The 15,597-nt window shown below is 43.2% G+C and overlaps 1 protein-coding gene across 4 annotated transcripts in view; it reads left to right on the top strand.

The window, feature by feature from the left end:
• SLC35G2 (solute carrier family 35 member G2) overlaps positions 1-13,013 on the top strand; it is a 67,050-nt gene extending 54,037 nt beyond the window's left edge. For all 4 annotated transcript variants that reach the window (XM_073674281.1, XM_073674280.1, XM_073674279.1 and 1 more), the window contains one exon: positions 1,248-13,013. In XM_073674281.1, the coding sequence (XP_073530382.1) occupies positions 1,264-2,502 (1,239 nt within the window). In that variant the 5' untranslated portion in view covers positions 1,248-1,263 and the 3' untranslated portion in view covers positions 2,503-13,013. The remainder of the gene's footprint in view (positions 1-1,247) is intronic.
• Positions 13,014-15,597: the final 2,584 nt, after the last annotated feature.

Genomic DNA, 15,597 nt, shown 5'->3' on the forward strand with positions numbered 1-15,597 from the left:
ATGACCATACAGACGGCTTGATCCTACTGACAGGTTGCCTTTAGGGCTTATTCACACAACAATATTTTTGCATCAGTGTTTGTATGTCAAAACCAGGAGAGAACTTACAGAGAAAAACTATAACTGAAAAATTGACACCTGTTCTGTGTTTTGGAGACACTGCTGGTTTTGGCTTACAAATACTGATGAAATACTTATAAAAAACACTGATGTGTGAATAAAGCCTCAACAAGGATTTTTCAAAAATTTTTAATGTAGTGTTTGAGGAGGATTTTGGGAGGAATCGGTAAAAGATAAACCTTAAAAAAACACAAGTGCAAGTAGCCATAAGGTTCAGGTTCACAAGCGAGCAGTGTGTACGGAGCCTGTATGGCAGTATATAGAGCTTCTGTACAATGGTAGAACCACAGGCGCTCCTTGTGTCCCTGTATGTGTATGATGTCATATTATGAAGGTACTCCTATAAGCAATGCTTCATTTTGAGGATACCTTGGTAAGGCCGGTTTCACACGTCCGTATATTTCCGGTACCGGAGATATCCGTGCCTTGTGCGTCCTGTGCGTGTCACACATGTGGCAACCATATGTCGCCTGAGTGCCACACCAGGATTACACGTACCGGCGCTTGGGAATCAGTGTACATTTAGCGCTGTTCGCAAAGCCCGGGGTGCTGGACAGTGCCCTCATCATGGTTCCCTGCCGGTGCTGCGATCAGCACAAGCAAGGACAATGATGAGGGTAGTAGAAGTCTGCACCCGCAGTGTCCCTGTGTAAAAATAAGAATAAAATAATAAAATCCATATACTCAGCTGTCCGGAGATGTCCCCCACTGTAATCCTCTGACTGCTCACGCCGAGGACCCGGAGAGAATGAGCTGCTCCAGCGAGCGGTGTCCTGTCACTCACTAAGCACAGCCCTGGAGTCGCTCGCTGCAGCAGCTCATTCTCCCTGGCTCCTCGGCATCAGTGGTCAGAGGATTACAGAGTTGGACATCTCCGGACAGGTGAGTATATGGATTTTATTATTTTATTCTTATTTTTACACAGGGACACTGCGGGAGCAGACTACTACTACCCTCACCGGGGTGATGACAGTCCAGCTTAACATTGTCATGAATGCTTGTAGAATGTTGCTTTCTATTTACGCTGTGACGTTTCGATCTGCTATACAACCTTAGACGTTTATAAACCTCTTTTATGCTATTGTTTGCATTAATTGTTAATCACTTATTATTTGTATGCTTTACAGAATATTATTCAAGGACATGGATAAATCACCATCCAAACCTTACTCCGCCAAGAAGAGAGTAAAAATCCATCCCAACACTGTGACAGTGAAATACACATCCCATTATCCACAACCCGGAGATGACGGATATGAAGAAACCAGTGAAGATAACGGAGGCTTTGTAGAGGAGAACCCCAAAAAAAGATTACTAGGGGATGCCAAAAAGAAGGGGAGAACCTTTTTTGGGACAATGGATGCCCGACCAAAGCAGTCAGAAGATCCTGATAATGACTTGGCTCAGCAGTTACAAAGTTTTGCGGACAGCTCTATATTTCAGAGCAGGAAAATGTGGGCTGTGCTCTTCGGGTCAGCGATGGCCCATGGGTGCGTGGCACTCATCACAAGATTGGTTTCTGACCGCTCCAAAGTGCCCTCGCTGGAGTTAATATTCATCCGTTCCGTTATGCAAGTTTTATCCGTTATCATGGTTTGTTATTATAAGGAGGCTCCGTTTGGCCCCCCAGGGTATAGACTACGACTATTCTTCTATGGAGTGTGCAATGTTATTTCCATTACCTGTGCCTACACTTCCTTCTCTATTGTTCCACCAAGCAATGGAACCATTATGTGGAGGGCGACCACCACCGTCTTCAGTGCCATCCTGGCCTTCCTCCTTCTGGATGAACATATGCCAAATGTGGACTTGATCACTGTTGTTAGCAGTGTATTTGGCGCATGTTTGGTTATGATTCCAAATATAGTTAATGAAGAAAACTCCTTTCTTGGTGTCTGGAAGGAAGCCTTCGGTTACACCATGACAGTCATGGCTGGCCTTACCACAGCGCTGTCAATGATAGTCTACAGGTCTATCAAAGAGAAGGTCAGCATGTGGACAGCTCTTTTTACATTTGGGTGGACTGGAAGTGTTTGGGGAGCCTGCACAATGTTTATTCTTCAAGAACCAATCATACCCCTGGATGGAGAAACATGGGGCTACCTCCTGGCGATTTGCTTGTGTTCTACCGTCGCCTTCCTTGGTGTCTATTATGCATTGTATAAGTTCCATCCAGCTTTGGTCAGCACGGTGCAACACTTGGAGATCGTGGTGGCCATGATCCTGCAACTTCTTGTGTTGCATATGTTCCCCAGTGTCTATGATGTCATAGGTGGAGCAGTCATCATGGTCAGCGTCTTTGCCCTGGCTGGCTACAAACTCTATCTAGGAAGATTGGGGCGTCAAGATTATCAAGAAATTTTGGACTCTCCCATTAAATGAGGCCTGATGTCTCATTGTTAGTGACTGTAAATTTGTCTGTGACAGTGTTGCATACTATACATTCCACTGTTGGGGGTGACCAAATCTGAGATTTACTCCAAAGTCTGGAGGGAAACAATAGATAAACATAGTTATAGAACATATTTTAATATAATACATAATTATTTTATTTTTAGTTGTGTTATAGTATCAGGACTTCGTTATAACTACTTGAATCTTGTTACGGCTGGTTACATAGAGGCTGGAAAGTTTGTCAGACCAGGTTACTAATTGATCAGATTAAGGCCACGTTCACACCTTCAGCACTTGTTCAGTATTTTACATCAGTATTTGTAAGCCAAAACCAGGAGTGGGTGATAAATACAGAAGTGGTGACGTGTTTCTATTATACTTTTCCTCTGATTTTGCTGATATAAAATACTGACAAAATACTGAACGTGTGAAAGTGGCCTAATAGAAATATGGTAGACCAATAGAATACAATATTAAAATCTCACAAAATATTTTCGCCAATATATCTAATACTATATAGGATGTTACTTTATTTTTATGTACCTCTTTGTAAAGTGAAGATCTTTCCAATTAGAGACTACTTAATCAATTACCTTGTGGTCTCATACAAATTAGCTCTCCCACAGATGAAGGAAAACTGTCCATCTAGTGCCACCTATCAGAGGTAGCTACCGTATAAGTCAATCTAGGCCTCTTTACTGAGATTTACAGGACTAAAGCCCCCCACATGCATTAGACCAGGGATGTCAAACTCAAACGCACAGACGGCCAAAATGAAAAACTTGGAAAAAGTCGTGAGCCAACCAGTATACAGTATAATGGGCCCCACATAGTCCTCCATACAGAATAATGGCCCCACATAGTCCTCCATACAGTATAAAGTGCCCCACATAGTCCTCTATACAGAATAATGGGCCCCACATAGTCCTTCATACAGAATAATGGCCCCACATAGTCCTCCATACAGTATAAAGTGCCCCACATAGTCCTCTATACAGAATAATGGGCCCCACATAGTCCTCCATACAGAATAATGGCCCCACATAGTCCTCCATACAGTATAAAGTGCCCCACATAGTCCTCTATACAGAATAATGGGCCCCACATAGTCCTCCATACAGAATAATGGCCCCACATAGTCCTCCATACAATATAATGGACCCCAGATAGTCCTCCATACAGAATAATGGGCCCCACATAGTCATCCATACAGTATTATGGGCTCCACATAGTCCTCCAAACAGTATAATGGCTCCACATAGTCCTCTATACAGAATAATAGTCCTCACATAGTCCTCCATACAGAATAATGGCCCCACATAGAGGTGGCTGTTCTCGTGTTGCGGGCCAAATATAACCAACCTGAGGGCCAGAGTTTTTGACACGTATGCATTAGACTAACGTTGGCCAAACCCTCCACTATGGTCTAATGTGTATGGGAGCCTTCAAATTTTTCCCCCATAGATAATGTTGGGGGAGATAAGGATCTGATATAGAGAACACAGGAGCACTCTCTTGGCTGAGAGAGAAAAGGCCAAGATAGTTGCCGGCAGAATGATCAGCCAAACCACTGTTTGGCCAACAACAATCTAAAGTTTATGAGGGGCTTAAAGATCATTGGACCTGGAGAGACAGTTTTCTTTCAATTATAAGAAAGCTAATTTGCACACTTTTTTCCAGGGAACATTGTCTGGTTAATAAGTCTATGCATGCTGGCTGTCTGTCTCTTCAATGAGAAACAATTTTTTTCTAAACTTGCAAATTGTCTCTTCAGAGAGGAAGAGGACTTGAACTCTAGTGCCACCTATTGGAAGAGGCAATCCTAAAAGTCAATATTGACCCTTAACAGGCCTTACCACATGACTTAGGATAAGGCTGTGTGCCCACGATGCGTTTTCAGTGCGTTTTTTGGTGCGGATTTGCAGCACGGAAATGCTCCAGAAACGCATTGCATACCTTATCCCATGACTTCCTATGACATTCTGCAAGTTCTGTGCACATGGTCAGGATTTTTTCTGCGCGGATTTTACTCGCAGAAAAAATACGGACATGACCAATTCTTGTGCTTTTTTGCATGTGTATTGCCTATACAATGCATTGGAAAAACGCATGGCAAATACGCATCAAAAACACGTCAAAAACGCATGTTAAAACCACATGCGTTTTTCTGCCAGGGAGATGCAGAAATGCTCAGGAAAAGTTCTGCTTCATTTCTGCATCGTGGGCACTAAGCCTAAGAGGTGACATCTCTCCTTGTGGAGAGTACCAAGATGGTGTAAGGAGACTTATAGGCCATTCAATGCACCTCTGGGAAATTAAATATGCAAATTGTCTCTTCAGAGAGGAAGAGGACAGAAACTGTAGTTTCACCTATTGAGGTAGCAATTCTAAATTTCAATATTGACCCTTTAACAAGCGTTGCCACATGACCTAGGATAAAAGCCAAACAAGACGCACTGTTAACAGCCACGTGTTGTGGAGTGTTTGCAAATTTCTCAGAGGATCATTGCATGGCGTATACGTCTCCTTATGTTGGCTGGCACTCTTCACAAGGAGAGAAGTTACACTTTAGGCCTAATGTCAAACGCCTTTCACTAAGCCAAATCAGACCTCTTGCTTTGTACTGAGGAGGGGTAAACACCCAGAGACACATGTCTGAATGGAGTGTCTAGTTTGGCTTTTATCTTAAGTCATGTGACGTGACAAGGCTCGTTAAAGGGTCAATATTTACTTTAAGGATTGCAGCTTCTAATACATGACATTAGAGTTCCTGTCCTTTTCCTCTCCGAATAGATAAATTGCATATTTAATTTCCCAGAGGAGCATTGCATCACCTATAAGTCTCCTTATGCCGACATGTTACCCCTTAGATCTTCTTGACTTCTGATATGTAAGGTTACAGAATGTGTCTGCTAGAGGGACAGACCAACCACTGTCACTGGATCAATTATGCCTCAGGGCAAGAGATATGAGTACTATTTTATTCGTGTTTTTAAAATATGTTGTGTTATATCTCACCTATTAGGGCATATGAACATCATAGAGGAGATTTCCCTGTTCTGGGCTCCCTTCTGTAAGGCCTCTTTCACATGTCTGTGTTTCGGGCACTTGTGGTGTCTGTTTCCACGCGATCTGGAGCCACTGACACACGTAAACCCATTCAAATGAATGGGTCTGTGCACATGTCTGTGTGTTTTCACGGACCGTGTGTCCGTGGGCAATGTCCCGCACATATGCACACTGATGACACACGGATGACATGTACCGGTGCCTGGAAATCAGTGGTACAGTTCGCGCTGTTCCCAAGCATCTGGTGCTGCAGGCATCTGTCATCATTGTCCCCTGCCGGCGCTGCGATCAGCGTGAGCAAGGGACAATGTTGAGAGTAGTATTCTGCCCCTGCTGTGTCCAGCAAATGTAAAATAAGAATAAAATAAACATTATACTCACCTTTACATCTAATTCCCTGAAGCCTTTGGCCCCTGTAAAAAAATAAAAAAACAACCATAATACTCACCTGTCCGACATACTGTCCCACGCTGTAATCCATCTAACTGACAATTCTGCATCAGCGTATGTGGAGGCTTGAGGCGACCGCACACGATGAGGAGTAGAGGAGAATGACTCCCTCCAGTGAGCAGGCCCCTGAACTGCGCTGAGCTGAGCTCAGTGAGTGACAGGACACTGCTCATTGAGCTCAGCGCAGTTCAGGGGCCCACTCGCTGTAGCGAGTCATTCTCTGCTCCTCGGCGTGAGCAGTCAGATGGGTTACAGAGTGGGACACTTATTTCATCTTTGGACAGGTGAGTATAAGGATTTTTTTATTTTATTTTTACAGGTTTTGGAGACAGTGGGAGCAGAATACTATGCTCAACATTGTCACCTGCTGGCGCTGATCGCAGCGCCGGAAGGGCACAATGATGATGGCAGCGTTCAGCACTTGGGAACAGCGCTAACTGTACTGCTGTACCCAGTATTGACTGAGAAACACTGGCACATTGGCAGGTTACATTCACCCTCTACCCAAAGTGCAAGGCGCTGATCGTTTACTGATATTGTGATATATAGTAGTTTTGTTTATGCCAGACTGTACATGTCTCAGAAGTCGCTCAGTTTATAGGATATATTGCATTCATCCAAACTGCAGCATGCTGTGCCATGTACAAACAGCGAAAAAAATGATGTGCCATCTGATGGAAAGTGGCACAAAAACCTATGTTTGTGATAGGTGCTGTGTTCTGCTTTGAATTTGGTCCCAACTTGCTTGAAGCCACAATACGGCCACAGTTTCAAGGGAATCTGTCAGCAGGTTTTTGCTATTTTATATGAAGAGAGCAGGAGATTGAGGCTGAAACGCAGAATTTGACGATGTGTCACTTCTCAGGCTGTGTGCTGTTGTTTACTTACAGAGAAGGTTTTATCACCAGGAGAATATCACTGCCCGGACTAGCTGCCTTGTGCCAAGTAAACCAACTCCGCCCCCTTCTGTGATAGGCAGCTCACTGTCAATAGACAATGTACATACAGAGCCTGGTGTGGGTGGGGTTAGCTGTGTTGTGGGCGGGGTTAGCTTTCTTAGCTCTGCTGCCTGCTACATCTAAAAACTCTGATTGTGTCAGAACGGTCGCACCCAGTAATCTAAGTGATAAAACGTTGGAATCGGGGTCTCTTTGCCTACATTACACTGCTCTCAGATAAGGTAGCAAAAAAATCTGCTGACCAATTCCCTTTAAGGGCTCATTAAACGGGTTGCCTGGGGTGAGTTATTTATCAAATGCTGGAAATGAGTTAGGATGTGTTCCACTTCAAAGAGTACTTTAGGCAGCGGTTGTTGTGGATTTTGAATTGAATCCGTTTCACAATAAAACTTTATGTGAACATACACTTAAGAAACAAAAAAAAAGTTCTACTCACCTTACTGATCTTCTTGTCGCTCCTTTTCTATTGATGTCCTTTACCCTGCTAGGCTCTGATCTCTGCAGTCAATAACTGGTCATAGTCTGTAACTGCTGCAACTACTGATTGGCTGCAGTGGTCACATGCCCCTGTTACAGCATGTCATTGCTGCAGGCAGCGGAGGACCAGACAGCGTCGAGGGATCAGTGGGATCATTTCCAGCATTTCAGAAACAAATAACTCACATTAGACAAATCCTTTAAAGGGTTAATCCCATCTTGGACAGTTAAGGTTATATGGACAAGATAGGTCATAAATGTCTGATTGATGCGTGTCTGGGAATGATGCTGTGGCTTCCTCCATTCACTTCAATGGGCATTCCAAAAATTGGAGAGAAAATCTGCTTGGAAATTTTCAGAACTTGGAAAGAAGTGAATGTAGAGCGCCCACGTGTGTGTCTCAAGATGTGCACTGATTCTCGAGGGGTGCAGGTAACACAGCTGGCACCTGTATCTATCCGACATTTATGGAATATTCTGTGAGTGACCTTTCTTAACATAAAGAGGTTAAAAACCTTGGGACAATTCTTTTATATTTCTGAAAGAATATAGGTCTATAGTGCAGCTACATCTGGACTAGAGGTTTAGTAAAAAGTAAATGGCCAAAGGTAATGGGCTAACAAGACATATTAGACCTCTTTGGAGGCATTGAGGCATTTGTTTTTCACTTAATTGCCCGTATTTTTGGCTAAAGCATTTTTGCAATAGAGTTTAATTCAAAATATTGGAGCGTGTGACTTCCACAGCCTCTATGTATGGTAGTACATAGCAAACTGCAGAATGAGTTACCGGTGAACCCTTCAGTAAGCTTATCTGATGGCAGGGTTTGTAACATTTATCCTGAGGGCTCATTCAGACGTTCATTTCTTTTTCACGTACAGTATTAGAAAAACTGCTGGAGTTTTATCAGTGATTTTTGATCAGAGTTTGGCTCTGAGTGACATCAGGTTTTCTTGTACGTGAAAAGGGGAAAAATAAACTATTCTTTTCATATTTAACAGTCTGTGAATATTAGACTGCAGTTAGATGCCATCTGAGTGCTGCCTGATTTTTTTCATGGACCCGTATACATGTTGTATCGATTCTGATCCAACACTCGGATCAAAATCGTACATTTCCTTACAATTTCACATGGACTATTCGGTCCGTGGAAAATCACAGATGTGTGAATGACCTCATTCACTATTATAGGTACGAGTGATATCGGTGAAAAACAATAGCACTCGTACGCGAAAAAAAAACGTCTGAATGAGGCCTTACAATAAGTCATCAATATCATATTGATCGGGTCCTGACCCCACTATGATTAAGATGCTAGCAGCTTCAGACTGGAACACCACAGCGCCAGACACAGATTAGTGGCTGCTCCCGGTAATGCACATCAGCTCCCATTCATATGAATAGAGGGTGCAGTACCCAGGAATGGCCATTAAATGGAGCACTGTACAATGCTACTGCCAGGGCTGATAACAGCTGATCGTAGCGGTGCAGGGTGTCAGACCCCCAATGATCTGATAGTTATGATCTATCCTAATGATAGGCCATTAATATCATAGTTGTGGATAATTCTTTTAAATAAAAAAATGCCCCCAAAGATGCCTACATCGGTTTACACAATAGTAGGAATGGCCTGCTGCTAGGCAGCGGCAGAGCTCGGCTGCTCTCTAGGCCTCCACAGCTGCCAGGTTATTGGACACTGCTTTGATTGCCTGATCGTGATTATATTCATACTGATGTTATGGTGTTCGATCATAAGTGTCATGGCAGCTTCAACAGATCAGCCTCAAGGATCCCAGTGGTCTAAAGCCATCTGTCATGTATCAATGGGGTTTCCAAAATATTTCACAGACTATCCAATTTTTTCTGATAGGAGTTGGAGAATGAAAATGTGAACAGAACCTAAAGAATAGCTAAATATATGACATACTGAAATACAGAAGTGCCAAAAAGTGGACTATCCGTCCACAAACCGTTTTCATACACAACAGTCAATTGAGAAAATCTCACAATATGGGAGACATCATTAAAACAACGGGCCACAGAATAGACTTGGGTAGTGGTGTCTGTGCTTAAAGGAGATGTCTGAGACTTATCAATTGATGATAGGTCATCAGTATGGGATTGGTAGGGGTCTGACACCGGGCGGCCCCCACTGATCAGGTAACCTCTGCTAAAGCAGCGGCTGGATATAAGCCATGTACGAGGTGGAGCACAGCAGTCACATACATCGCCTAGTGGCTGCTGCACAGTACTGCGCTTTATCTCTGCTGTGTTACTCCCTGTACATCGCTTTTATTCCTCAACTGCCAGAGCAAATTTCAACTGATTGGTGGGAATATCAGGTGGCGGACCCTCACTGATCTTGTATTGATTACTAATATCCTAGCTTATCCCGGACAACCCCTGTAAGGGTGACTATTGGTCATATCATGGTTGGGGGGGGGGGTGTAATTGGAATAATTTATCCCTGTTGGAATCTTTTCCCAATGGAAAATAATTAGAATTACATGGTAACTTGGCAACGTGACATCACCATAATGGCAACGTGACATTGTCTTGGTAACAAGACGAGGAGATCACACAATAAGTGTACATCGAGCTTAGAGACACTTAGTGAAGAATATTGAGGACATTCTTTACGAGCAATGCTATGATGAGACTTTCCCTGTTATACCACATTTCATTTTAACGTGGATGAGTAACATAAGAGAATTAAAAGACCAAGGATTGAGCCAAACGCCAGGGACCAGCCAGGTACCTGTGGACTGATCTCATTACTACCATTACATATACATATTACCAATGTGCTGTCTGTTTCCCCTCAAAAGGATGACTTCACTGTCCATGCTAAGATTATATAAATTACCACTCATGAGACACTCCCTTTAAAGAGTCAGCCGTTAGGTCTCCTGACATGTTTGTTTTAGTAAATACAAATATTCCCCATGAGATAACAATGCTGGAGAATCTTTTCTTAGAACTTTTGCTGTGCTATCCTTGTTGGGCAGAGTTCTCATCACGTTTGACCCTATATTCAGTGGCTCCATTGTGGCTTACCTCTGCGCCCCAGCAAAATGGGATTCAGGCGTATGTGCTGACGGGGCCATAGACTATAATGATGTAGATGAGTCTCAGTCGTGCATCATTTTCAGCTGTATCCGCTTAGTTGACCCGGGAAGCAAGACGTAGTTGACCATATCTTGATGTCTGCCTCTAATAGGCATATACGACCAAAAAGAATGAATGACAGAGCACACTGTGACTCCGTCTGCATCATTATAGTCAATAGCCCCATCAGCGCATACGCCCAAATCTCGTTTTGCTGGGGTTCAGAAGTAAGACGAAGCCACTGAATGCAGGCTAAAACTCTATGTGAACATAGACTTACAGATGCAATCAAAATTATATTAGCAAAATTTACAAACTTTGTGTTGTTTGCAAAAAAAGTAATCAAACTATTTAAAGGGAATTTGTCATGAGATTCATGCTGCCAGAACCACGCACAGCATGAATCAGACAGCGGTTTTGTTATTGCAGCTGGGTATGTTTTACACTGAAAGGCTGCAGTTTTTTAGAGAAAGGGTACTTTGAAAAGTCAGCCGGAGACTATGCGTCACTGCAGCATTTCAGAGTAAAATGTACACGGCTACAATCCGGCAACCAGTATCTGACTTGTGCTGTCAGTGGTTCGGACAGCATGAGTCTCATGGCAAGTTCCCTATAAATAGCTCATCACAACTTATGTATCAAATGGTTTCTCCAAATCCAATACAAAATGCCCCTTTTACTGACTACGGAAGTCTCATATTCAACCCATTCATGACATGTGTCTTTAGTATTTAGTAGAGCTCCTCTGGCTGTTATGACCTGCTGCAAATGTGATGCATAGCTAAACACCAGCTTATGGCAGGTTTCTCGGGAATCTTAGCCAATTCCTTATGGACAAAGGCCCTCAAGTCAGTAAAATTCTTGGGCCTGCATGTTTGGTTTCAGAAAAGGTCTTGGAAGATTCGGAGGTGGCAGTCACTGTCATACTGACTTGAACGCAATAGAAAATCTTTTTTTGGATTTAAAGAAGGAGGATTCAGCATGCAAACCCAAGAATATTAGTGAACTGGAGGGCACTGTCCATGAGGAATGGGCTTAAATTCCTCAGGAAACCTGACAGAAACTGGTGCCTGGCTATGCATCACATTTATAGCAGGTCATAACAACCAGAGGGGCTAAAGATATTTGTCATGAAAAAGTTTAATACTATTCAGACTGCAATAGTCACTAAAAGTGGCATTTTATGTAGAAGTAGGAGCAACCACTTGTTATTTTAATTGTATCTAGCTTTTTAAAATGTTCTTGTTTGATTAGTTTATCGCAAGAAAAAAATTGCAAATGTTGCTAATAAACCTAATTTACACTAGGGGAGTAGAGGTGAATAATTTTGATTGTACAAAATCAAGACGGCCCCGGCCCTCACTTAGGTTTTTCCTTGATTCCATTATTCAACATTACTAGACGCGTTTCAGCCAATCCAAAGCTTTCATGAGCAGACTGCCGAAGAAAGCTTTGGATGGGTTGAAAGGCGCCCAGTTTTGTTGAATAAAGGAATCAAGGAAAAATCTAAGTGAGGGCTGGGGCCTTCTTGATTTTGTTGTGTTTATTTTCCAGTAGATGCTGATCGAATTTGGTTTTCTACAATAATTTTGATTGCAACTGTAATTTTTCTAGAAAATTAGGGGTACATTGACAGCTGGTTGTTACTAATTGGGGGTGTCCTACATAGTTTGACTTAATCCAATCCATGCTGACAGTGCCATCAGATTCCATGGGGACACAACCCTTTGACACAGGGAAAGGTAACACCCAGTTCCCCATTTATTCATATATTCTAGGAGGAATAGCAGTGAAATGCGCAGTGTAAAGATCCAAAATACAAACTTCATGAGGTGTCCAAGTATTTTCAGAAGCAGACACTTCAGCAGAGCCGACAAGTTCACTTTAAGAGTCATCAGCAGAAGTATAATCCGGTAATGTTTTATGAGAACGTGGGAAAACACAACGTGAGCTCATTACCACTGAATCATCTCCTAAATTTAGTAACAATAAAACACCATTGAAGTGACTGTAATAAAAACAAATCTGCCATTTATGTTATAGACTTTGGGATCTCTGGGTTTTTCCCCCGAGCCTCCCCCAATCAATGCACTCTTAAAATGGATTAACGTTCATGGAAAATCCATACAGGTAGTCAGTCCCTGGGACTTGGTCTAGGTCTGAGCACTGTGCTGCATTCTTCATGGATGGTCTTGCTTTGAACATTTTCCATGTGAGTGCACGGCTTTGAGGAAGCGTTCTCATGTCCCCATGCCATGTGGTATTGGGAGTGGGACCACAAAACCCAAGCTCTGTGACAATACCCAGCTCACTGCCATGTTAGAGGAGATACATTCTGCCAACGTATTTTTGTATTGTGCTGGTGAATGAGTGCCAATGTTTTTGTCAATGAGTGTCAACTGCACAATAAAAAGTCAATGACATTTTGTGTACTGATGGCGTCGTGTTCCTGTGTCTGTCTGTCATCTCGATATGATTGTGTCTATGGTAAAATTTTATGCAGAAGCCAAATACTCAAAAAGGGTTGTCTGGTGATAGGTAATAACCTCTTGATCCATGGGGTCCGAGCACTGGGATCCGCACCGATCGGCAGAATGGAGCACTTTTATTTTACTTGGAATAACGCGGCAGTGCATATGCTCCATCACCACGCCATTCTTTCCCTTGGCTGCTTTCAGCTTTTTCTGGCAGCCCCAAAGAGAATCAGTGGAGAAATGTTTGGGCAAGCGCATTGCAGTTTTATTCTAATGGGGATAAAAGTGCCCCATCAGGGGTAAAAATTAACAATCGGTGTAGGTTCCAGCGGTTGGACCCCCACCGAATAATAGGTCATCACCTACTGTATCCTGTGGATGGGTAATAACTTTTCACTGGAGAACAAGTCGACCTACACGCATTTATCACCTATTGACAGGATGCATGATCGTTGGTGGCACTGACCGCAGGGATGCCTACTGATCATGAGACGCCCCCTGTGTGAATGGAGTGTTAGTGAACATGTGCGACCACCACTCCTATAGACAATGGATAGAGCAGTGATCGCACATGCTCTGTGCCGCTCAATTCCTGAAAGAGAATATGGGACCCCAATCTTGTAATTGGTAGTGATCCCAGAGGTCAGACCCTTAGAAATTATACATTTATCACTCATCCTATGGACAGGTGGTATAGTGTTTATAAAACAGTAATTTTAAGTTGGCCATTAATATCATAACTATATTACATGACATAACCATAAACACTCAGCTGAAAAAATACTCAGCACATGACATACCTACCACACGACGAAAAGATTGGACATGTTGAAATCCAACATGTTCAATCCCTCTTTCTTCAGACATCTATTGAGAGGTCCGAATTAGTGCTGAGCGAACATGCTCGACACTGCTCGGTACTCGCCCGAGCATCACGCTACTCGGGATGTTCAGCGAGCACCGAGCATTTCCGGGTTACTCGGGCGAGAGCTCTGGTCTCCGCCCTGCATGTTCGGCGCTCTTTACAGAGCCAATGAACATGCAGGGATTGCCAGCCAGTCACTGTAATGCTGCAGCCATGTTGGTTGTGGGCATTATAGTGATTGGCTGACCGCACAGCGTCACCTCGAGTATTTAAAACCGGGCGCCGCCATCTTGGACACAGTCGCTCCGGATTAGACAGTGTAGGGACAGCGCTGCTGATTTAGGGAGAGATATAAATTGCGAAATAGTTAGTGTAGGGTCTGTAAAGGCTGCCAGAACAAACAAACAGTCCTTTTCAGGACTAATATCCATCCCAGATACCAGGCAGGCAGGCTGTATAGGAGACACAGTGGATATACCAGCAAACGCTGCATTACAGTCCTGTGTGCTCCTGTTGCTGAAATTGCTGGACTTAGCACCAGGTGTCGGGGGCCAGGAAAAATCCTTTTTTTTCCATCTAAATCCTCCTTTTTTTTTCCTCCTTCACACTGTACAAATACCCGTCTTATTAACCTTTTGGTGTGTCCCCCCTCCCCCCCCCCAAAAAAAAAAAGCGTTTCTCTGATTTTTCAGACACAAATATAACTGTTGAAAATAGTCTGGTGTAGGCTAGAGAAACAGAAGTGTTTTGCACTTCCACGGTTCAAACCTCCGTATTATCCATTTTGGGCCATTTGTATCTAAAAAAAAAAACAGTTTGAGTGTGTCGCTCACTGTTCAGCCGCAAATCTATATATTTAAAAAAGTCTAGCATACCCCAGTAAACAATAACTGTGGTTTTGCCATCCCACGGTAAAAAATCTCTATTATTCAGGTTTTGGTATATTTTCCGTAAAGAAAAACAGTAGTGTCTCCTGACTGTTGTGACACAAAAATATATCTGTTGAAAATAGTCTTGTGTAGGCCCAACATCCCAGTGTGGTTTCGCAGTTCCATGGGTCAAATCGCTGTACTATCCAGTTTTGGGCCTTTGGTATCTAAAAAAAAAAGCAGTTTGAGTGTGTCGCTCACTGTTCAGCCGCAAATATCTCTATTTAAAAAAGTGTGGTATACCCCAGTAAACAATAACTGTGGTTTTCCTCTTCCACGGTTCTAATCTACTCTTTATTACCCTTTTTCCATTGATAGTGCAAGTGTAAGCTATTTTACTTCATTTACAATGGGCAAGGCGCGTGGCAAGGGACGTGGAAGTGGACGTTCTGGTGATGGTTCGTGCAGAGGACGGGGCCGTGGCCAAGGTGAAAATGTGCCACAACCAACAGCCACATCTTCTCGCTCCCACTTCTTGACCGAATTACTAGGGAAGCACAGAACAACACCAGTATTGAGAACTGACCAGTGTGAACAGGTTATTAATTGGATAGCAGATAATACTTCAAGTTACCTGGGCACCACCACCTCCGGTCTGTCTTCCACACGGTCAACTCTTAGTAGCCGTGAGTCTCGACCGCATACTCCTCCTCACCCTGATGCTCCTTCCTCCCACCATGCCGAGTGTCGTCAGACAGCAAGTGATCCCACACTTGGACACTCTGAAGAGCTGTTCACTGGTCCATTTCCAT

The sequence above is a fragment of the Phyllobates terribilis genome, unplaced genomic scaffold (genome assembly GCF_046119375.1).
Source record: "Phyllobates terribilis strain yellow unplaced genomic scaffold, ASM4611937v1 Scaffold_3__8_contigs__length_932513732, whole genome shotgun sequence".
Lineage (NCBI taxonomy): Eukaryota > Metazoa > Chordata > Amphibia > Anura > Dendrobatidae > Phyllobates > Phyllobates terribilis.